This window comes from Mus musculus, chromosome 10 (genome assembly GCF_000001635.26).
Source record: "Mus musculus strain C57BL/6J chromosome 10, GRCm38.p6 C57BL/6J".
NCBI lineage: Eukaryota > Metazoa > Chordata > Mammalia > Rodentia > Muridae > Mus > Mus musculus.
In genome coordinates, this window is record NC_000076.6 from 82984115 (window position 1) to 83008652 (window position 24538).

A 24538-nucleotide genomic window follows, 5' to 3' on the forward strand; every position below is an offset into this window, starting at 1 on the left:
TATCTCGGCCACCTCAGCAAGCAACTCATTCATAAAGGAGCAGCAAAATAATACTGGCTACATAAATATCTCCCTGTAATTGACTCTTGTCTGAATCACAGGAAGCCTGCGGACTTTCTCTGCTGAAGGGAAAACTTCAGGAGAAGGAAGAGGAGGTTTGGAGGCGTTTCTGGATACATGTATCAGAAAGCAACTTGTGAGTCTGTCAAATGTGAGGGGAGGATAAGGCCCATTACATTCAGATTCGACAAGAATTTATCAGTGCCCCTGTGAAGAGACACATTCAAAGGTACAATGTCTTATGGAATCCAGCATTCTGTAAATGCATTTAATGGTAAAGTAGAAAGGTCAGGCTTTACAATAACCCTGCTTTCCTGGCATAAAAGTGATCTCCTTATCATTGACCCGCGTCCACCTTATTGATCCTTGGCCACCCAAATGCATGGAGCTGAGCATTTAACAACATTTTACACAATGCAGGTAAGCAGCGCCATCTTTCTCTCTACCTGCCAAGGCTAAGCTGGCTTGGATCTCCCCCTCCCAGCCTCCACTCCCAACACTTTGTTGGACTTTTAGGGGCGTCTTTTCACATCCGTCCGACTGATTCTCATACACTTCGAATAAATTACAGAAAGCTGTACCTTTTGGTGAAACAGTTTTAAAAGCTACAAACCCGCTTTGCCCCGAGGGGTGCGGGTGAGGGCACGTGTCAGAAAGGCTAGCAGCGGCAGTCACCAGATCCTGGGATGCCGGAACAGTTTCCCTAACCTTGACTTTAAGTCCGCTCTCTTTAACCTCTTTGCAAAAGCAGCCCTCAAGCTGAGCTGTCCTTTGAAAGAAAAACGGAACTGCCCAGTTTTTGATCAGTATGAGAAGGGCATCCGCTCTTAGGGGAGCGTGGGGCAACTTCCCCTGCTAAACCGCCCAGGGATTGTAAATGGTCGCGTGTCAGCAGGGCTCCTGTTTGCCTCTGTCACCTAACCTGCTTCTCGCCACACCGGAGAACGGGTGGCAGCACTACAGCATCTTATTCATGGTTTTCCCCCATCCCGGTTGTGTCATGGAAACGTTCACGCAACCTCGAGACAGCGGCCCAGCTCCGCCCAGGGACTGAGGGCTTTTGGGACCCTGCGGGAGCGTGCTGCGCACTCCGGACTCCCCGGGAAACAGCTGGACGCGACCACGTCTCGGGTAGGGGCGGGGGGAGGCGACGCTCCGCCCCGGCGCGGCCCCGCCCTCCCCGCTCGCCGGCGCCCTCCCCTCGCCGGGGGCTGCGAGTTGCGTTTGGTAAAACCCAGCCCTGGAATATATAGATCACTGGAGCGCAATGAAGTAGCTTTTGGCGAGGGAGGGAGGGAGGGGGGCCTGGACAGTCACAGAGGCCAGTGCACGGCGGCGGCGGCACCTTCCTTCTCGCATCCCGGTCGCCCGGCCCGTGAGGAGGCAGCGGCGGCCGCAGGCGCCAGCAGAGGAGGCGGCGGAGCATCGAGCAGAGGCGAGGCGGACCGGCAGGAGCGCGCGGCCGGAGCCACGCATCCTCACACTTGCACACCAACTCCTGCGCCTTTCACCCTCTAGACCAGAGTCGGGGCCTCGGAGAGCCTCGGTGAAGCTAGCGGGAGCCAGCTCCGGAGCCCAGCCAGCTCTGTTCTGAGCCTCCCCGGTGCTGGTACCCCCGCGGCGGGGTCCCCGCTTCTGCGCTCGGGACGCGCCTCCCGGACAGCCGGGTCCCCGCGGCCAGGACAAAGCCATGAAGCCGGCGCTGCTGGAAGTGATGAGGATGAACAGAATTTGCCGGATGGTGCTGGCCACTTGCTTCGGATCCTTTATCTTGGTCATCTTCTATTTCCAAAGTATGTTGCACCCAGGTAGGGGGCGCGTTAGCGTGGTTTTGTTGGATATTTTCTCCTCTCTCGCTCTGCTTTCTGCTTCTTCCAACCTCACCTCTTCCCTTCGGCCTCTTCGGGGCTCTTTACTGCCGGGATCCGCGGGTCACGGAGTTGGGATGGGAAGAGAAGGTGCGCTTCCTCTTCCTCCCATCTCCAGGCTAGAGGTTGAGACTGCAAGGAGAGACAGCGGCGCGTGTTGTTGCCTCCTTTTTCTTTTCTTTTCTTTTCTTTTTTTCTTTGTGTCTTGTCTATTGGCTAGGTGGCATAGAAAGGTAGGGCTTGTTGGAAGCTGCCCGGGTTGATGGGAAGACTACAAAACTCTGTCCGGGTTGCTGCTGAGGGCTGAGGTGAAGCAGGCGCTGGCAGCCGGCTGTTCTGCGCCAGGCAGCGCTGCCTCTTCCTGGTTGGGGACCCCCGGGCGAGTGGTGCACGCCCCGGCTGGGTAGTGAGTCCCTGCAGCCGCCTGGGAAGCCCCAAGCCCAGCTACCACGTGTTCCAAGCTCAGCAGCAGAGCAGGTGTGGGGACAGAGTGGGTAGGTTCCCTGCTCTTCTCTCCATCGGGGGAGATATTTTGCGAAAACACCCCAGGGTCCAGCACGGTGGTGACTTTGCAGCTGTTGCTCCTGGGCCTGGTCTACCATCTCCTGGCCCCAGACCCCCCAGCTAGGAACTCCAGAGCCTTTGGGCTGCACTTTGACCATCAAAGCTCTTGGAGATACTTTGTGCAGTTTCATCCCTTCTTCTTGGGTTCTGAGCATTTAGAGACTTCTGCAGCACAGGAACGAATCCTTCCTCACGTCTTCTCTGGCTTAGGCTAAATACCAAGTCTCCTATCAGGATAGGCAGGGCCTAGGCACCCCTCATCCCGGGGGTCCAGAAGGAAAGTTTGGTGCTAGAGAAGAGAGGGGCGCCCTGGAGTGCTCTGGCCGGGCTGTGCTGCATGGTTTAGAAGCCCAACAGGTAGGACTTTCTAAGACGGTTCTGTATGTGGCCACCCAGCCTTAGACTTGGGAACCCCTTTCCCCATTTCTTCTGGATCAATAGACCTGTACTGGGTCACCTTGACATATTTTGACTCCTCAGAGTCGCTACAATAATCATTTCCTTTCCTAATAGCAGGGAGGAAGGGGGTGGGGTGGAAACACGTATCTTTCCAGGGAAATAAGGCTGTTTTTTTTTTTTTTTTTTTTTTTTTTTTTTTTTTTTGCCTCCCGCCTTCTTTACGTGTATAGCTAACACTTTCAGTAGACTCAGCCGCGAATTCATCAAGCCAGACAGAGCCGTAAAGCTGTTCCTTGCATCAAACAGGCAGGGATTCCTTGACAGCGCAGGGACAGACTGGCCTCTCTTCCTTTTGGGGCTCACAACAGTTGTTAAGGAGGTCTGGCTGCCAAGAATATGGTCTTGTGCTACCCGGACACCCCAGCCAGTCCTGGTAAAAGATGGCTTTTGTTTGCAGCTCATATTTTTAGTCTAATGTCAGCAAACTCCTTACTCAAACCTGTGGTTGTGAAACTTGTGAGAGAATTTAAAAATGGACTTTGCTGGCATTCTGGGTTGCAAGAGGGTGGGACCAGACACACGGGCATCTCAAGAGTGCCAAGCTCCAGGGGCCACCCAGAACCAAGCCAGAGGGCTAGAGGACAGGCTGGTATGCAGATATAATGAAGCTAATGCTGTTTAAACAAAGGGCCCAGTGATTTGGTCTAGACTTCAGAGCTGTGTTCAGGCCTATTCAAGTTTTGCTGGGATGGTGCGTGCCCGGTAATTCTCAGCAGAAGTGCTTAGACCAGGAGTGTATGGAAGGAATGTACGTGAACCTCTGTGCACCTGTAAGTTGTCCATCAGAATTCCCTTAGCATGAATCCTGTGGTGAACTACGAAATAAGCTTTACTCAAGACACGGAGGAAAAAACTCACAACCTGTAGCCAGGGCCTTGCGTTTCCAGCTTTCTAATCATCAGAATTTAACTTATCAATTGACTTGGAAGTGGCTGTAGGGTTTTTTTTTTTCAGTGTAGCCTTCTGGAACTTTTAGCCTTGTCCAAGCCTGTGGGTCACTGAATACTGTCTTTGATCCTGCTGGGCCCTTCCCTTCCTGGTCTCCTTTCTTTTCACTAAATGACATTTGTTTATAATTCATATCACCAGGAGCCTGCTTTTGCTGAGCCCTCTTTTAGTGCCAGGCAAATGCAACTTTCAAGACATCGACCTGGATACGAACCTACAGACGTTTGATTGAAAGTTCTTACTTGAAATTATACATAGTGCCGCAGAACTCCCTGTCAGTACTAGTAATATGGGCATAAATTTATGATTTGGAAACAGTGTTGTTTTTTTTTTATCTCTTGTTTTTTTTCATTTTGTTAATATCTATGGTTGATAGTTGAGATCAAATCGTTTTTTTTTTCTGCTTTGAATTTTTAAAAAAAGATTCTAAGAGAAGATTTATTTTAAATTACTCCCTCCCTTGCGTGTGTGTGTGTGTGTGTGTGTGTGTGTGTGTGTGTGTGTGTGTGTGTGTGCAGTGCCCATGGAGGTCAGAGAGTGTGTTGGATCCTCTGGAACTGGAGTTACAGATGGCTGGGAGCCACCTCTGTGTGAGTGCTGGGAATTGAACCAGGGTCCTGTGGGAGAGCAGTGTCCTTGACTTCGAGTTGTTTCTCTGACCCCTTAAGAATTTTTATTTTTATGTGTGGGGGTGGGGTGGAACCTACATGTGTGTGCATGTTATATGTGTGCAGGTGCCTACAGAGGCCAGAAGAGGGTTTGAACACCCTAGCGCTGGAGTTAAAGGTTGTTATGAGCCACCAAATGTGGGTGCTGGGAGCCAAACCTTGGTCTTCAGCAATAGCAGCAAACTCTCCTACCTGGAGAACCTGCTCTCGCACACCCCCACCCCCCCTTGAATTTTAAAGTGACGAGTCTGTGAAGTCCCCTGGTTACAGTCAGTCTTTTTACCTGGGGAATCTCTCGGATCAGATCTGAAGCCCTCTGGCAAGGGTTCTCTGGATTCCTGTCTGTGAGATAGAAAAGCAGTTCCGTGAAGGAGATGAACTCTTAAGTTTCCTTGCTGGCTGGAGGGTATGCGGGAGGGAAAAAAATGAAACAAAACAAAAAACAAAAAACAAACAAAAACCAAAAAACAAACAAACAACCCCACAAACTCTGCCTAGCTCTTAGGCTGGCAAATGCCTCCTGACATTCTAGTCTGAAGTCCACTGTCTTTTGTATTTTTCTAGCTCATAAGCTTGGGTAATTGCGAACTTGAGTAATTGGCCATCCGTTACACCACTTAGAGTTTAGTAGGAGTGGGCTATGGTCAGTTAGGCAGTTTTCTTTTGAAACCCTCAACCTCCTGAGTTAATAATCTTCATGAAGTTCTTTTATTTATTTATTTATTTTTATTTATTTATATCTTTTTTGGTCAGGAACAGGGTTTTAGGCTTCTCTCTAGTCTGGGTGTTTTATACAGGGCCTAACACATAGAGGCCTTTCCATAAACTATTTGCTAGCTGAATGGATGAAGTAGTTGACCCTTGTCTCTAGCTCCAGGAAGCTCTAGTTCAGGGCTGGTCAGCAGCAGCAGCTGGCTTCTCCCTCCAGCTCTGCTGCAGGGCGTGCCTGGGCATTCTCAGACTCCTAGTTCTCTGGTGACTGGACCCAGTTTAAACTTGTTAATATCGGGGCTGACTGCACGGCTCCCGAGGCACCAGGCCCCGAAGATCCTTCTCTGTGTCCTGGATAATGGGGAAGGGTGGTCTCAATTAGCCACTGACGTACAGAAATCCATGCTCATGACGGACACCTCCGTGGGTGTGAACTTCTGAGCTGGAGATCAGAGTCACATGCCTGCTTCTTCACCCGAGTGAGTCCCTCTGTGGATACAGCCTGTGGAAGTCCATCCCCTCCCATTAAAATGTCTCCCATTGCCTGCCCAAGACAGCGGGATTATCCTTTGATGGAGCCGTGTCACGTCTTGCAAAGCTGGGAGTCCCAGGCGGTACTTTGTGAGGGATGCTTCTTCACCCCACCCTCTGTGTTTCTCACTAGGATTGTGGTTTTTATTTAAATGCTGCGGTTCCTGGAGAAGCCTGCCAGGGAGGAGTCTCTGTCTTGCTTTCTTCTTCTGCAGTGTATTCTCTGGAAGTCACCTGGGAGTTCGTTGCCTAGGTTGAATGTATGGGAAGAGTACAGCCTTAATTTAAAGACGCCATTGGGTCAGGCTGAGCAAAGACTGCATCTGTGAGCACGACTTTAATCTCTGATCTGTACATTTGAGATGTATAGAAGGGAGACAAGTCTCCATCCTTCGCCACTCAGAGGCGCCTGGTTTGTTTGGTTTTTTTTTCTCTCCATAGTATAGAATGCATACATAGGCTGAACATCCCTTACCAGAGATTATGAAACCCAAGGGGTGCTAACATTTGCAAGGTTTTGAGAGCCACCATGGCAACTCGAGTGGAAAATTCCACACCTGATTTCACATGATAGGTCATAAGTCACAACACAGGAGACTGAAGATGTGTGGGGGTCACCTCAGGCTGTGTGTTTAAGGGGACTGCGGCACACAGATGAATGGTTGGTTCATCTTGGGTCCAGTCCCCAAGATACCTCATTTTACATTTGTAGATCTCTTAGAATTCAAAAACTGTGAAATCCAACAAGCTTCTGGTCCTAGTCATTTCAAGATAAGGGACTGTAACACATACACACACACACACACACACACACACTCAATTAGTTTAGATCCCAACATTTATTTTATATCTCGTTCTGTAAATCTGTTTGATACAAGGATACCATTCTGGTGAGTCATTATTGGAGTGTGAGACAAAAGTCGAGCCACAGCCTTTTAAGTTTACAGACTTTCATGTGTGTCCCGCCTTACCTACCCCTGTGCAAATCACTGGCTCGCTATCATTTATCTCCATGTTGTTACACATGGCTAATTTTACATTAGGGAACCTTTTTGCTTATACATGGAGTAGGTTTGGAATCACGCCAATACTCAGGGCCCTTCTTGTCTTATCTATTCAAACTCCCTTTGAAAAGCTGCCAGGTTGATCTCAACACTGGGGCCGTTGGGTCTCTGAAAACAAGGTTTAATAATTGAATGGTGAGACCTTCTGAGCCCGGGCTCTTCCTTCCCCTCCGTAGCTGAAGTAAGTGTCTGGACCTTCACAGGACTTCAGAGCAGCCCCGGGATGAGGCAGTTTCCTTCCCTGGTGAGCCCGGTGGATTCCAGCCAGGGCCTTCACTTCCTTGTCCCTTGAAATGCCAGGGTGCCAGGGTGACCCAGAGCCACTGAAAGGCTGGCTAGGGACTTTTTGAGAATAGAGGTGATGAATAAGGAATTGGAATATCAGGGGCAAGTGCTGTCTATGTTTGTCTGGCTGAAAATCGCTGTGCTTATGATGGGCTGAATCCATCCAGTTATTTAAAAACAGGAAATCAAAGGCTCCCAGCACAGGTACCCACCCTTCCCCTCCTTAAACTCAGACAGACCTCTTTTTACTCTGGAGGCCATGGGATACATGTCTTGGCTAGCAGGCATCTTCTGAGGGAAGATTCAGAGAAATAAAACAGAAGTCCCTCAGCTGACATACTTTATTTTTATTTATTTATTTTTTCTTCTCCTGAATCATGAGCCCCATCTGATCTGTAAATTACAATATCCTGGGATTTATACTTTTTGTGGGAATCAAATGTGATAGGGTGACATTTACAAGGTGACTTGGCCTTGACTGTGGGAGGGAGGGGAGGTCTGAGCAGGAACTGGGGGAAGGGAGAGAGGCCAAATGAAGCCGGGCTAGCAGTTCGGCCTCCTCAGGCTCACATTCTTTGTTTATCTTGAGTCAGTACCCATGCACTTGATAAGGGTGCTCACCATGTCAAGCCTTTCCCCCACCATTATCATCTCCATATTTCAGTTTTTGAAGAACATATAAGGTCCGATCTATAGAGCAGACACCCACACACAGCTTGAGGGCAACTGATATAAGCATGGACTGAATGAACTAATAATGACTTGGGAGCGGAAGGCCTGGGTCTGAAACTGAGTACTGCAGTCCCTCCTCTGTGAATTTCTGTGCCTTATGACACGTGGGTGTTTTTTTCTCCCCCCACATTTTCGTACAGATGAGATTTGACTGTGTCACAGGAGATGACATCTCGGCCTTGTGCTGACCTTTAATGTGCAGCCTTTTCCTTCTTAGTAGGACAGAAAACGGCTCTGTACCTCCTCAGCTGATACCCTCTGAGCCCCTTTCTAAATCCCAAAGGGACTTTTTGTAAACCACAGCGTGCTCTGTGACCTCAATAAGAGGAAGGACAAAGGCACTTCTGGTAGGCTCCGGCTCTGGCTGGGGGGCAGAAGTGCTGGGTTGGCTTAACCCCTGGCCCCTTCACATCTACACAGCTTGCCTCCTGCCCAACCCTCTCTGTTTACCCTCTGTTTTCAGAGCCCTTGGACTTGATGCTCTCTGTGTCTGTATGTTCACATGTTCAGGTACACATACATGTGCAGGTTCACATGTGTGCAGGTACATGGGCAGATCAGTGGTAACTGTCTGGAGTCACCGGCGTCCTTTGGGCACAGCCCTCCTTTATTTTGGGGGGTGAGGGGAAGGGTCTTTCACTGACCCAGCTCTTGCTGAGTAGGCTGGGCTGGCCGGCCAGTGAGCCTGTCTTTGCTTTCCAAGGCTGGGCTTTCCAAGGTAGCACCACATCCAGTTTTGCTTTATTTTGTCTCTTCACCTGACTTCTAAGGATTGTGCTCATGTCTTGCCTGCAAGAGCCCTCCCAAGCCCCAGGATCTTTTGAAAATTCTTATGACTTTTACTGATGAGGTTGGTTGAGACCCAGAATGGGAAGGGAAGGGGAATCATTTCTTTAACTTGGAGCTTGAACTTGAAGTTCAGATAGCTAGAGACAGATTTCCTGGGAAGAGCACATTCATGACCTGGGCCACTCCTCCAGCCCTTTCAGAAATGCACCCTGGTTATGACTTGACTTGTTGTGCTTTGGGCTTCCGACTTGTCGGGGCAAAGATCTTGTCATGGGCATCCTGCTATCCCAGAGGGGCTTAGGAAACATTTAGAGTAGGTAGGTGAGTCTCAAAGCTTTCTCTTCTAACCCATCTCTGCCAGTCACATCACTCAGAACAAGAGGGACCTGCCCGGCTTGGTAATCAGGAACAAACAGATTCTAGTGTTGTCTCCTCTATAATCTTCCAAATCTCTCTGCTTTTGTTTTATTACAGCCCAAGGCAGACAGTAGTAAGTGGCCTAGATAATTTAAGGAGGAAGGTATTTACGGAAGGGAATTAGGTGTATTTAAAGTTGCTGGGTAGCCAGAGGCACAGAATATCTGGAATAACTTCCAGCCAGCAGAAGTAGTATATGTGTAATAACTTATAACCTGGTGCATATTGGCATGACTATTTCTCAAGCTGGGTCTGGAACCATTTATTGAGTGCAAGACCAAAACAATGACAAATTGGGAATCGACTCTACAATGCTATTGCAAACCTCTCTCACCGTTCCAGGGATGCTTTGCCAGGAGCTAAACAGCACCACAGGCAGGCACGTGGCCTCTGTTCCTGGTAGATTTTCACATTCTGAGTGAGCATCTCTCGTGCGAGGGACCAAACGAAGCTGTAGCCTCAACTTCACACAGTACAGGAAGCAGAGCATTAAATCTCTGCCTCTGCAGCTTTGTTTACAAATAATTTACACACAATACTGTATGATCATGTAAATATCTAGGATTGGGTCCTTTCTAGTCATGGTGACATATAATCACTTTTCCTTTGTGTTCTGGATAATTCCGCTGATTGGCCATACCAGCTGTGAGTCTGTTGTTCTTTTTCACGCTGAAATGTGGCTCATGAAAGCCGGATGGTCCCCAGAAAGGATTGTACTCTCTCTTGTGTGTCTGGTTTGCGCTGAGGTCTTCTTACGTCTGCCTTCCATCTGTGATAGAAGGTTTGTTCAAGCTGATCAGAGCCTCTGTCAGCCTGTCTGAGCGTCTCTTCTGCACATTCCATCCAGTGAAGTATGTCCAGAGCAGGGAATAATTACAAGATGGCCACTGTGGCTCCCACTTTCTGGTTGCCTGTCTGTCCCAACTCTCAGGATATCTGCCCAGCATGTCACACATGGTGTGTAACCTCAGGTGACAGGTTAGAGGGTGTGGGGCTGTTTCTGATGATCTGTGTTCCTTATGCATGGTTATGGTTTTCATTTTTGAGACAGCTTTGTAGACCACTCTGACCTTAAGCTTCTGGTCTTCTCGCCTCTTCGTCTCAAGTGCTGAGATTGTAGGCACCCATGATCAGGCCTGGCCGTGTTTTCATTTTCTTGGTGCTTGTGTGTGCACACATGCATCAGTGTACGCATGAGGTGCATGTGCTGGTGGTAGCCAGAAGTTGATGTCGGGTGTTTGACTTGACGGCTCTCAGCCTTATCTTTGGAGACAGGCTCTCTTCCTAAACTTGGAGCTCTTTGATTCAGTGAGGCTACTTGTCTGATGAAGTCTCAGGCTCCTCTGCCTCTGCCCCTCAGTGCTGGAGTTACAGGCATGTACTGTTTGTGCCTGTGTTTTTAGGTGGGTGCTGGGGATTTGAACTCAGGTTCTCGTGCTTGCACATAGACACTGTGCCTACTTAGCCATCTCCTTAGCCCCAGCTTCATTATTGGCATATAAAATAATGAAGGTCTAGTGGTACCTTCCCAGACCCTTTTTTGGGGTTCAGGGTCATCTGAACTTATTTTGAGAAAAATCAGTAATCATCAGAAGTGTTTGGTTCCCCTGAGTAACAGTGAACCCAGCATTGTGTGTGTGTGTGTGTGTGTGTGTGTGTGTGTGTGTGGTCATTTTGAGGTTAGTTAAGCAACATAGCAAGGGGTGCTGTTAACATTACCCCCTCACATGTGTCTCAGAGAGACACAGAGAGAGTCTGAGAAACGGGGTCTGTCAGCATGGAGTCCTTCCTGTTCTCCAGCTTGTCTGGGTTGACAGAAGAGCTTGGAGGAGAAAGCCAACTGAGAAGTCGCCTCAGTTGGAAAGGCCCAGTGGTTGGGTTTCAGTTCAGAGCCGTTCACTTGAAGCAATCCCAGAAGATGGATCACATTTCTTACTGGTCCACAGTGTTAGCTCACTGGATTTGGTCACTTCCTATGGCATGGTGCAGAGGCACCGAATTTGGAACCCAGAGAGCAGCGCACAGGCCTTGGCTGTCCACGGTGCCCATTCCGTGACTTCCAGGTTATTCTTGTTGAGTGCCTATTACAAGCGAGCCCCAGTTCTATGTTCTGGAGACAGAACAGACAAAAGTCTGGGCCCTCGTCAGTGATAAACCTAGTCAGGCAGGGAGAACAGAGATGTTTCTCTAGGGTCTGTTTGCCAGTGGCAAATACTGAGGAGAAAACAGTTAAAAAAAAAAAAAAGAAGGGGCTTTGAGATGACAGCCTGGGGAATGGCTTGCGGTTTGAAATAGGCAGGCCAGGGCAGCCTCTCAGATAAGGGGCCTTGAAGATGGAAAAAGACGAGATTCTGGAGTCCGTGAGCAGGTAAAATAGCAAAGGTATCCACAGAGGCCAAGTTGGCCCAGGCGTTTCCTACCCATTCATTAATCCTCACGGGACTCTATTAATAATTTCCACAGCTTTCCAAGCGACAAGGCAGGCTCCAGAATCTCCCTTCTTAGGACCTCAAGTATAGACCCCTGTGGCGTGAGCACTGTGCCAAACCTGTCTGATCTCCTGTCTGTTGCTCCAGACCCTAGCTGGGGGTCCTCACTGCAGAGGGAGAGTGTCTCTCCTCATGCCGACCCTCAGGATTGTAAAGAATGACCAGAACTTAGAAGTGGGGACCTTTCCGCCCATTGTCAACCTGCTAAATGGTTCTGCATCAGGCGTGGTATCTGCTGTCCCCAGGATCTGGGCAAGTACCGGCCAGTTGTAAGGTGTCAATGAAATGGAACCAAATGCAGGTGACACACTGAGACCCGGCCACCTTATTTGCTTGTCCTCTGAGTGGTGTGGCGAGGCTTCCGTGGGGACGATGCATGGGTAGAGGGTTATAAAGAACACATTGTGATGAGTGTAGGATATTCCTTCTTTGGCTTTCCTCTTGCCCTCGGCAGCAGTGGTGACATTTCATCCTGAAACCGGAGCAGGGTCTCACCCACATCACACATGTGCTGTACGATTTGCTGCGCAGTTCTGATGTGTAGACTCCTAGGAAGCCCTTCCTGGGTGCTAACTGGCTCACTTCCCTGACAGTGCTTATAGCTTTGCCCCCTGGAGCATTTTGCAAAAGCACGAATATTAGATAGGAAGAAAAAAAATCAGCTTTTCTTCTCAGGCTGAGTGCAAAGACAGTAGGTCTTTCCCCCCCAATTGTGCACATAATTACTGCCCGGGTTGCCGGCATGAAACTGTGAAAGTGTGAACAGTGACACTTGGGAAAGAACCTGCATGGGGCCCTGGTCCCTGCACCATCCCAACTCCCTCCGAGGAGGGCCAAAGCAGCCATATGTGTCATGGTGTCTCTTGTCTTGGTGGCTCGTAAGTGGGTCCTTGTGACTCATATTGAGGACAGAGCTGGCTGGCCTTTGTCTCCACTTTGTGCTGTTGTGTGCTCAGAACGACTTTAAGGGACAGTCAGCACCTTGTTTCACTGTAGGGTCACAGAGCTTGCTCTGTGAATGGCATTCGTGGTTGAGACGGGGTCCGTCCGCTCTGTTACTCTCGCCAGACCAAGGATGTTAAAGTTGGTTAAAAGAGTAACAGTGATTTCGAGCCAGGCCCTGTGTTCTTCAAACGTCTAGCTCAAAATTATGAGTAGCTGTGGTGGCTGGGGACACGGCTCCCTGAGTGGGTTTTTGCTGTGCAAGCATAAGGACCTGAAATTGGATCCCAGCACCCTCCTAAGAAGGCGGGTGTGGGTATGCTGTAACCCCAGGGCACTAGGGAGGTGGAGGCAGGGGAATTCCTGGAGCTCACCGGCCAGCCAGTCTAACTGAAATGGCGAGCTCTAGCTTTAGTGAGAGACCCTGTCTCAGAATAAAAAGACGCAGACAAGGGAGATGGCCTGGTGGGTAAGGCTGCTTGTTGGGCAAGCCTGACGGACGACCTGAGTTCAATCCCCAAGACCCATGTAAAAGAGGAAGGAGGAAACCAATCCCACGAGGTTGTGCTCTGACCTCCAAACCTGTCCTGTGGCACATGTGCACAAGCACGAGAATACAACTGTACACATAATAATAATAACAATGAAAACTAAGTGCGGTGGGTAATTCTGAGAAAGACGCCTGATACCGACTGACCTCTGGATTTCACACGCACATACTGTATTGGTAGTTGAGAAACCCTTTCATATTTTTAGATACTTAATAACATGGGAAAACCAGTAGTTTGTTCAGTGTGACAGCCAGTGTATCCTTGGGTTACCCCATTTCCTCTCTCCTATACCCTTATGAAGTAGATAACTGACAATCCCGCTGTGCAGATGGAAACACTGAGGATTTGTGGCTAAGGGGCCTGCCTGCCTGCCTGGAAAGCTAGTCCAGGATCTGGGCTTATGACTGACTATCACCGAAGCCTATATACGTCTTGCCCCACCCCCTGGCCCCGTCTTCCTGGTCTTGGTTTCAGCTAATTAGGTCAAGAGCTAATTATTTCACAAGAGCCTTGAGCTCGGCTGTGGGCTATGTAGATGGGCCATGCAGTGATAGCTCTTCTCCTCTTACTTTATACTCTATCCCTGCTGAGCCCAGCCCTCTGGGGACAGGAGCTGTCATCCGTGTTCAGATGTCCCCCATCTGTCTTTAGTCTGGATGTGTCCTGAGGTCAAAATCCAATCCACGTGTTACTTCTAGATGAAACCTCATCTGCCTGCTCTTGGTTGGGACGCAGTAGATGGCTTTCTGACTGCATCCCTACCATGTTAAGATGCTGTGGACTGGCTCCTGTAGACCGAGTGCCACGCTTCCGGCAGGAGCCCCACATCTAGACCAGAGCCTACATTGTATGTGGCAGCTCACACCTCTGAGCCCAGCACTCTGGAGGCCAAGACAAGAGAATCACTATGAGCTCCTAGTATCTCGGGCTGCGTAGTGAGTTCCAGACCACCTTAGGCTAGAGTGAGGTATGTGGTGCTCATGAATAATTCTAGCACTTGAGAAATGGAGACAGGGGGATTAGAAGTACAAGGTCATTCTTCAGTGGTGGTTTGAATGGGAATGGCCCTGAAGGTGCAGTTTTGAATGATCTAAGTTTAGTGAAACTGTTTGGTAGGGACTAGGAGGTGTGGTATGTTGGAGGAGGTGTGTCTCAAGGTAGGCTTGTAGTTTCAAAACCCCATACCATTCCCAGTTAGCTCTTTCTCTCTGCCTCCTGCTTGTGGATTAGAGGTGAGCTCTCAGCTGCAGCTCCAGCGCCAGGCCCGCCTGCCTGATGCTTTTGTGTGTAGTTTTTGCTACCCCACTTTAAGCTCCAGGTGAAATTTGCTCCCAGCCCAGTCCAGGTTCCCTTGGATCCATGAATGAAACACACCCGCACACTCACACTCACACGCGTGTGCGCATGCACGCACACACATGCACGCACACACACGAGCTTATCTTTCAACCTGCCTTTTTGACTCAATTGCTGGACACTTCTAATCTCCTGAGGCTAGCTTACCCTTCCCAATACTCTCAGCTCAGCACACTAAATCTGCCCTCAACTTTAGTTGCTCAGCTACCTTCTACTTGTTCAGCAACCCAAAACTGTCCTCAGCTTAGTTGCGTTTCTAATCTCCCACCCGGGGAAGCGACCTATGACTGCTCAGCCCAAGGTCTCACATGGCTGGTCACTTTTTCCCTCCAAAGCATGGTGAAAATCTCTCTCCTGCTCCTGTGTCTCTTAGCCTGCCTGTGGGGACCAGAAGTCCCGTCTTTTTCCTTCTGCCCAGTAATTGACCCCTGGCATCTTTATTGATCAATCAAGAACCAATTGGAGAACAGGACCTTAGCATTAGAACCACTGCCTACATCATGCCATTCTCCCTACCATGATGGTCGTAGCCTCAAAACCCCGGGAATCATAAGCCCCCAAATTAAATGCTTTATATAGCTTTAAATGCTTTATGACAACGACAAGTAACTAAGCCATTTGACTACATAATGAATTCTAGGTCAGCTTGGGCTACGTGAGATCCTGTCGCACAAAAAGAAAAAGGAGTTATAATCTTTTCTATTTGTTATCACTGTCTTCAGAATTCCAGTGTGTCCTTGGCACTTGTCTGTCTGTTCAGTGTAGCCCCTTTCCAGTGCTCAGTCACCTCTGTGAGTAGTGGCTGCTGGACCCTGTTAGAGTAGCTGAAAAGATGGGGGAAATGTTCCTGGTGTTCCCCCCACCCCTTTTGTGAATTGATGTTCTCTCTTGGGTTTGAGCTCCATCCTTGGGGAGGTATTGAGTAAGAGAAGCTGGCTGGAGAACTATATGTGTGTGCCTAAGCCACTTGAGCCTGAAAGGTACCTAGTTAGTTCATTGGTGAACTAACTCTACTTAGTGCAAGCTTCTAGGTAGTTCATTGGTGAACTCCCGGGGCTTGCCTTGTTCAGGGATCCTAGCAAACTGCACCGTTCCAACCCATCTCTAGAAGAGGCAGCAAGACAGGGCACCCTTGGAGAGACTTATGTTTCCTTTATGATGCCCCAGCACAAAGCCTGGCCCCAGGAAGATGTGTTGTACCGAGATGGACAGAAATATGCACGATGGACTGGTTTAGGGGGCCAGACACGATGGGGTTATGGAGAACCAACGGAGAGAGCGAGAGAATAGTGTGGTTGATTTTGATTGTAGCATCAATCAACAAGGGAAGAATTTCCAGGCTCAGAGACTGAGAGAGAAGCAGTTGCGTCACTGGGCCTCGGAGGCTGGAGTATGGACAGGAGTGCTGGCTGTCACCTCATTATCTCTTGTTCTCAAGTTTAAATTCTGTTCTTGAGACTAGGAAGCTATAGAAGGTTTAGGGTTTTGTTTTCCAGAAGATGAAATTTAAGCTTAATTTAAACTCTCTTGTTTTAGCACAAAGCCAGAATTTAAAGGCCTACTTTCTCAAAGTGATCTTGGGGCCATTTTTGGAATCGTTTCTGTTATCATTTGGTGGGAGGGAAGGTTATTCACGAACGTTCAAAGTAAGAAGTAGCTTAAAAGCTCTCTTTGGCTGGATTCAAAACTCACTGTTTGCAAAAATTATAGGCCTGGGAGGTTAAGTTTCACTCTCTCAGTTGCTAATGGTGCCCCAGGTTCACTCTCAGAGGGCCTCTGGAGGAGTGGCAGGAGGGAGGGGGAGTGTGCCTCATCCCTAGAGAACTGTGCACTGTGCCCAGCTCTCAGTATATCTAGGCTCAGGTTGCAGCTATGGGCTGCCCGGGTAGGCATGGTACAGAATTGGGGCAAAGGCCTCCTCCCTCATTTGAGGTGCCCATGCACGGAGGGTCTGGTCTTCCTACCCCCGCTGTAGAGTACTGCCCTCTGTGTCTTCCTTCTCAGCTTCCTCTTTGACATAGCCACCTCACCACCACAGAAGGAAGCATCCCTAAGGATTCTTTTCTGATATGTGTGTGTGTGTTCTTGTATGTGCTGGTATGTGTGCACACTCACATGGAGACCCGTGGTTAGCAGTGGTTGTTCCTCAGGTACCACCCACTGTATTTTAAAAAGAGGGTCTCTAACTAATGGAGCTCATTGAGTAGGTTAGGTAGTGACCCCTGGGGGTCCACCTGTCTCTGCCTCCCCAGTGCTGAGATTATAAGCACACCACACCCAACTTGTGTGTGTGTGTGTGTGGGGGGGGCTCTAGGGATCAAACTGAGGTCTTCAGGTTTGCTTGTTAAATTCTTAACCAACTGAGTCATCTCCCTGGATCCCCAGAGACTTACTTTTTAAAAAGTAATACAACATGGGCTGGAGGGATGGCTCAGCAGTTAAGAGCACTGGCTGCTCTTCCAGAGGTCCTGCGTACAATTCCCAGCAACCACATGGTGGCTCACAACCATCTGTAGTGGGTTCTGATGCCCTCCTCTGGTGTGTCTGAAGACAGCAGCGGTGTACTCATGTATACTAAATATATATATATATATATATTTTTTTTTTAAAGTAATACAACATCATCACTGGTGGGCACCAGGTTTAGAAGGGGACTTGTTTGTGGACAGACAGAAACAGGGCTTTGAGTTTATACTTGAACTTGGGGCTTTGAAATCTGGAAGGTTTCATTAAGGGAATACTTACATTTGGAAGTATGGGACCGGAGGTTATTTTAAAGATGTAAGAAATAGATTTCGAAGTTCTTTAAGAGCTGAGATTCTATCTGGTGAAGAGCTCTAAGTGTAATTTTGTTGTTTGCAATCGGAAGTGCAGATTTGAAACCAGAAACCGAGCAGGTAATCTTGTAGTCACTTGGAACAAAACAGCTTTTGTTCAATGAGTGTGAGGCACCCTCCTAAAGACAGCTTGTGGGCTTAAAATCCTAGCTGAGGGGCCAGGGATGGAGCTTTGGGCTAGGATGCTTTCCCAGCATGCACAGGGCTTTGGGTTTGATCCTCAGCATTGCAAGAAGAGTCAGCAAGGGGCAGCAAGCAAGCTTTTAGCGGGATCCTCTCTGTCCACTTCACTCAGAGGGCAAGTAGGCTCTCCCCTGTCATACTTTGGAGGAAATTTTGTTTCCTGTGACTATAGAAACCACATTGAATTTTTAAAAATAAATATGGGCCCATCGGAAGGGCCTTCCTGCACAAGACGTGAAGGGTGTTGCCATTCATTGGAAGGTCAAGGAGTGAATGAGGAGTTGTGCCCAATACACAGAGTGTTGCCTCATCTATAAAACCTGGCAGGAAGGCAGGGCAGTTAGGCAGAAAGGGCAGTAGGGTAGGGTATTCAGGGAACCTGGGTTCTGGCCCAACTGCTGCCTTCTTATGAGCGATCCCGCACTGGTATTAACTGATAGACACAACAAAGCATTTTGGAGCTCATAGCTGAAGGCCAGAGGGGGAGGAAGAGAGGCTCCTGCAGTCTCTCACCACAGCAGCTCCTTGTTTTGTTTTGTTTTGTTTTGTTTTGTTTTTATGTTCTGGAGTTCTAAAGAAAAAAAAAAACCAGTTTTTCTTTTTCATAAGAATGCAGGTTTAGCTAAAAGCACTGTTTCCTACAATCAATGTAGGTAGATTCGAGATAGGTAGACTCTCCCTGCCTTCTTCCCGAAGCAGGTCTCACTTTGTTAGCACTTCTCAGCATACACACCCGTCTCTATGCGACCCAGTCATAATCACAGCAAATACTTGCCGTTCATGTCGTACCGAAAGACTGACACCAGCCCACCCCACCCAGCCAGCATGCAAGTGTTTCTCCACCAGACATTTATCAGGCAGGAGAGACCTGTCGCAATGAGAGTTGGTCCCTGCATGCAGAGAGCCTGCAATTAGCGAGTGACTACAGACCTGAGATTGGTAGCAGCAGTCCTCCATGATAAGGTTAAGGAATGAGAAGAAGGAGTTATTATTTTAGGACAGGTCAGAGAACACCTCAGAGGAAGGAAGGCTTGAGTGGACTCCCTCCTTCCGCTAACAGGATTTTATTGAATGATTTATACTGTGCCAGGGACCTCTTGAATGCAAAGTAAGCATCAAGAACAATGCATAGAAGACCTCTTGTCTTAATGGAGTCCATGGGCTTGGAGTAAAATTGATCTGATGGATTGGTAGCACCACCCTTGGTAGGCTCCTTGTCTACCGCCAACCCTCTTGTCTACTCGACAGCGCCTCAATAAAGCATTTGGTATGTGTGGGCACATTCAAGTGTGTGGTGTGTGCATGCGTGTGTGTGTGTGTGTGTGTGTGTGCACATGTATGTGCATGTGTGTGTGAGCACATGCTCAGATTTCTGATTATGAAATGAACTCAAATGTATAAAAGAGACTTTTGAAAGAGAATTCACTTCTAAAAATGTCATTTAAAAATAATTTTTTAAATTTTAATCACCTTGGTGTTTTGCCTGCATGTATATCTGCGTGAAGGTGTCAAGATCTTGGAGTTACAGACAGTTGTAAGCTGCCATACGGGTGCTGAGAATTGAACCCAGTATTATGGTATGTCTTGGTTTTACCACTAAGCACTGAAACTCAGTTCTCTTGGAAAATAGACTATCCTGTCACGTGGATGCATTTTAATGGAATTCTGCTTTCTCGTTGGACAGTTCTGAAAACAAGTTGTTTTTCTGTCTTTTGTTTTATGTGTATGGGTTTTGTGTTTGTTTTGTTTTTTCAAGACAGGGCTTCTCTGTGTACTTCTGGTGGTCCAGGAAGTCACTCCATAGGCCTTGAACTTGCAGAGATCCATCTGCCTCTGCCTAGAAGGTGCTGGATCAAAGGGGACTTAGAGTCACCACCGCCTGGCTCTAAAGACTTCTTTGAAAGATGTATTCAGACTCCGAGACACTGTAAACATCCCAAGGCTCCTGGTAGAAGGATCCAGTTGTTTTTTAGAATGCTGTGTACATTCATATTCCCATCAGAGCGTGTGACTGTGTCCTAGCTAGGATGATCCGGCTAGTGTCCAGGTCCGTCCACACAAGATAACAGGTCTCAGGAGGGTCCAGACTGGCTCTTCTGCTGCCGGCCGGCCACAGGCTTGTAGTAAATGTTGTTGACATGTGTTTGAATGACGGAGCCCAGGAGGGTTTATCAGACAGTTGAGGAGACAGTTGTCACCAGGGAGCACTTTTCCCACAGGCTTTGAAGGAAAGGGAAGCTCGGGTGTTGGTGACAAGCTTTGGTGACACGGCCACTTCTCTAGTTGTAGATTGTCCTCAGGGCTGAGATGGATGTGCTGGCTTACCCATCACCCTTTCATCTGTTCTAAGTTAGTCTTCCCAGTAGCTGCTGAAGTGTTCTGTCCTCATCCTTATCTTTACGTAGACTCAGTTAATGGCAGGTAACCCAGCTTATGAGTGATGGAAGCATACTGTACTGTGGCTACAGGTGCCCTGTTGAGAACGCTGTTCTGTGTACGGTTAGTGTCTGTGAGGAGCACTTCCTGTAATGGGGGGGAGAGCAGGGGGTGTCTGTCAGGGAGTGCTATCCTCCCAGGGTTCATACCTGAAGCCTGTCCCCAAGCAGACAGCATTAGGAGGTTGGATGTTGGGACGTAGACAACTGATGATGTGCACTTAGAGCCTCTGTACAGGGCAGTCCCATGACTGACGATTGCCTCTCAAGAGGACATCGTGAGACCCCGGGTGCCTCCACTGAGTCCTGTATCTTCCGTGATTCCATCTTGGACTTCCCAGCCTCCAGAGCCGAGCAGTGAATGTCAGGTTTTTTGCAAGCCACCCAAGGCAAGGCATCTTGTTAGCAGCCTACCAAGTGAGACAAGGAGCACGCCTCCGGTTGGCAGGCGGTTGGCGGGTGAGATGTTGTCTCAGCCGACCAAGATGATGATGTACCCGTGGTTCTCAGCTGTTGATGGAAGAAGCCCGGGTGTGGGGGCTGCTTCTGATGAGGGCCAGGCGCCTCTACAAGGCATGTGTCACTCTTAGAAGAGAGATGGTTATCAGTGCCCTGGCCTTGGATCCTTTCCCAGAAGCCCTGTGTTGATGATGAAGTCAGATCAGGGGAACAGACCTTCTAAAAGGGAAGTGTGGGTGGGAGGTAGGAGGAGAGGAGAAGAGAGAAACAAAACAAAATCCAACCCCCCCCCCCCCAGATGCGATAGGGCTTTCCCTGTGTGTGCTCTGTAGCTATGCCTACAAGGCAAGGCTTAACGTATTGTAACCTAATCAGCCTCTTGAACAATTACAAAACAAACTTTAAAAACAGACAGGATAAACATTTGATACATTTTGACTTTCAAGTTACTCCTTTGAAATTGTGAGAGGACTTCACTCCTGGGTGTTAAAGCAACACTCATGCACGCCACTCCAGGACCTCACCACAAGGTCACCCCTCTTGCCCACAGTCTCTGCCCACCCATACAGATACCCTTCAAGGACCCACAGGTCCTCTAGGCCCTTTAATGTCCCCAGCTCTGAGGTGCTCCCTCCAGCTCTCCTGGATCTTCTCTGCTGTGACACTGACTGTCCAGCAGCTGTGGTAGAAGCGACTGAGAGGAAATGAGAATGGGGCCAAAATAGCCAGTTATTAGGTTTCCTGTTGCAGAGGATGTGGTCGGTTGACTTTGGTTATCTGTGAGTCTGGCCCAGGGACTGGGCTCAGCTAGCAGTTAAACATGTGGGGGGAGCACAGGCTTGGCTCCTCTGACAGAAATTATCAGAGTCCTCAGGACCCCCCCCCCCAGGAAAGCCAGTGGGGTTCAGCCCTGCGCTACATATGATTTTACGTATGGCCAGGAGCAGTAGCAGCCACTTTCCAGAGCTTCGGGAGGCAGTAGCCCTTTGGTGCGGGCATGTGTGCGCATCTGTGTAAATGTGTGCATGTGCGCATGTTGACACATGGTTTGATATTTATTTATTTATTTACTTACTTACTTATTTACTTTGAGACAGGATCTCACACTCCAGTCCAGCTGGCCTCGAACTTGTAGCAATCCTCCCGCCCCTGCCTTCTGAGTGCTGGTACTAGAGGCACGAGGTGTGATACCCACCGTATGATCAGGTTCTTTGGTGAGTGGGGGCACATCCATGTCTATGCACACATGTGTTTGCATGTGGAGGGCAGGGGCTGATATCAGCTGTCTTGCTCAGTCACGGCACATCCACCTGACAGGCTGGCCAGTGAGCCCCAAGGATCCTCCTGGCTCTGCCTTCTCCGTGCCCGGGTGGTAGGCACACTGCACTATACCGCTTGTATGAGTGTTTATGTTTTTAAACATGGGTTCTGGGTGGGGGATGCAGCTCAGGTCTTTATGCTGGCTTGGCAAGCTCTTTATTGACTTCTGTCTCCCCAGCCGCATGGTTTGGTTCTTCACACCTAATGGGCAGGGCAGAGCCTGTTTCCAACCCCAGCTAAGCCTTGAAGAGCATGGCCGTGCTTCTATGTGTTCCATGGATCCCATGACACCTCTGGTGACGCTCCTTTCCATTTTCCCAGCCTCACCTACAGTGTGCCAGCTGGACAGTGTGATGCCGCCACCCTGCCAGAGCCACTGTCACCTCTCCCTTGGGGATTTATAGAACTGGAAGCTGCTCCCCACCCTTTCCTATCCTTTACCCCCAACCACTTGCCCGACCTTGGCCTAAACTGCTGAGAAACGTTGAAACCTGTGCACTCTCTGTGGCTTCCACTGCACCCCAGACCGAAAGCCGAGTCCTTGCTTTGACCTCAAAAGGCTGTTTTCCTGTCTTGGGCTCCAGGCACACTTGCTTGCTCGCTTACCTTTCAGTTCCTCACAGGAACCAAGTTCTTATCGGTGCTGGTGCTAGGAGACTTGGCGTTTTCTGTTTCCTCTGCTTTAGAATGTTCTCCCACACCCCTCAGGTCTTGTGGCTTTCCCCAGTTTTCTTGTGTCTCTCTATCATTTCTGCTTTCATATCAGGTTCTTTGGTTATAGCTTCCTACTGTGCACAGTGTTTCTCCATTGTTCTGTTCACATCGTGATCCCTCAGTGTCCTGTCCGTCATTCTTTTAGGGTTTGCATAATAAGAGAGAGTGTGGTGGTTTGAATATGCCTGGCCCATGGGAAATGGCACTATTAGGAGGTGTGGCCATGTTGGAGTGGGTGTGGCTTGGAGGAAGAAGTGTGTCACTGTGGAGGTGGGCTTTGAGATCTTCTAGTGCTCAAGCTCTGCCCAGTGCAGAAGAGAGCCCCCTCCTTCTGAACAAGATGTAAAATTCTTGGCACCTCCAGCACCATGTCTGCCTGCACGCTGCCTTGCTTCCTGCCATGATGATAATGGACTGAACCTCTAAACTGTAAGCCAGCTCCAATTAGATGTTGTCCCTTTTAAGAGTTGCCTTAGTCATGGTGTTTCTTTATAGTGATGAAACCCTAAGACAGAAGTGGTTGACCCCTAAGTCACCTGAGTCCCCCATAGTCTAATGCATTTGTAATCTTGGTTTCCAGTTGGTTGCTACTGTTTGAGGCTTAGGAGGCGTGGCCTTACTGGAGGGAGCCTGTCAGTGGGGAAAGGCTCACACGATTTCCTGTTTGCCCTCTCTTCATGTGTGAGGTTTAAGATGTGAGTCCTCAGCTCAGCAGAGGCATGGTTCTGCCACCATGCCTCTGCTCCGCCATCAGCTTATCTGCCTGGAATCGTAAGCCCAAATAAACTCTCCTCTAATAGGTTACCTTGGTGGTAGTGTTTTGTCACAGCAGCAGAACAGTCACTGATACAGAGGGGTTTCTGGGTTTGTATCCTGCCACTTGTATTCCCTAGCTCTGGCCCCTGTAGATTGGGTGTTCATGAAAGTAGGATGTCTGGCAGAAAGGAAGAAAAGCAGATGGACGATGGAGGAGGTCTGCAGCTTGCCTAGCCTGACCTTGAGGCTGATCTGATGGAGGAGGCAGAGGCTGAGACTGCCATACAGCTGCTCTTGAGATGGAGGTCTGACAGGTACATGCTAACTGCTCAGACTGTGGAGGATTTGACCCTAGGCTTGACTGCCAAGGTCAGACGATTCTCCACATCCCATTCTTCTTTTGACCACAGTTCCTGCTGGAAACTGGCATTACACAGGATTGGGATTCATTGGTATGGTTAGAATGAACCTTTTCCCTAATGGTTCCCTATCTGGATGCTGCTTAGAGGGAGATATCAGAGACAAATTATCTTTCATTTGGTCACTGCCAAGGATGAGAGGGCCCTAGGAAGAACTGCTTTCAGGTGCCTGTTGGCTTGAGACAACAAAGGAGACAGTCCCATCCTGGCAATGGATCAGTTTTCACATTAGCATATTAAATGCTCTGAGAGGTCAAGAAATCTATTTAAGGGGAGTGGGGTGGGTGGGAGGGCAAGAGGATGGGGGGATGAATTGGGGATGAGGGAATGGAGGGGGTTGAGCTGGTGGGGTTGGCACAAGCCATTAATCCCACCATTCTGGAGGCAGAGGCAGGGAGGCCAGCATGGTCTACAGAGTGAGTCCAGACAGCTAGGGCTACACAGAGAAACCCTGTCAAGTTCTCCACCTTACACAGCCACACTAATTAGCTGTGGAACATCAGCTTTTTGCAGATGCTGTTTAGACTGGAGGGATGGAGGGGCTGATGGAGACAGGGACCCTAAGCTGTTTTCATCTTTGAGATGGCTATCACATTAGATCCCCTTGGCAGCAGTAGCCTGAGGGCTAAGTTTGATGGGGTCATGCACACAAGAAGTTGTGACTCAGTCCAGACATGTGGGTTGTCATGGATACACACCTGTGTGGTTACCAGCTCAAGGGTGAGGGTGGGATGGGAGGGGTGGGGAACAAGTGGTCCCACACAGTCCCACATACAATCCCATGTTTGATAGCATTATATATCACACGCATACAGAGGACAGAGTAGAAGTGGGGTGAGGGACTGGAAGTGCAGCCGGGCCGTGCTCACTGAAGACTCTCTCTGTGTTGAGGGGGCTCCCGGAGCTGAGACAGGATGACTGAGTGGGGTTTGGAAAGAGCATAGCAGAGGGACCAAAGTGGGTTTTCTTTGGGCACTACAG

At 49.1% G+C, this 24538-nt stretch overlaps 1 protein-coding gene across 2 annotated transcripts in view; it reads left to right on the forward strand.

Moving 5' to 3' along the window:
- Nucleotides 1-325: 325 nt before the first annotated feature.
- Nucleotides 326-24538, forward strand: part of Chst11 (carbohydrate sulfotransferase 11) — a 211465-nt gene continuing 187252 nt past the window's right edge. Inside the window, exon 1 of one of the 2 annotated variants that reach the window (XM_006513909.4) lies at nt 326-1853. In XM_006513909.4, coding sequence (XP_006513972.1) covers nt 1751-1853 — 103 coding nt within the window. In that variant the 5' untranslated portion in view covers nt 326-1750. Of the gene's footprint in view, nt 1869-24538 lie in introns of both variants that reach the window. The other variant, NM_021439.2, reaches the window with a different exon arrangement.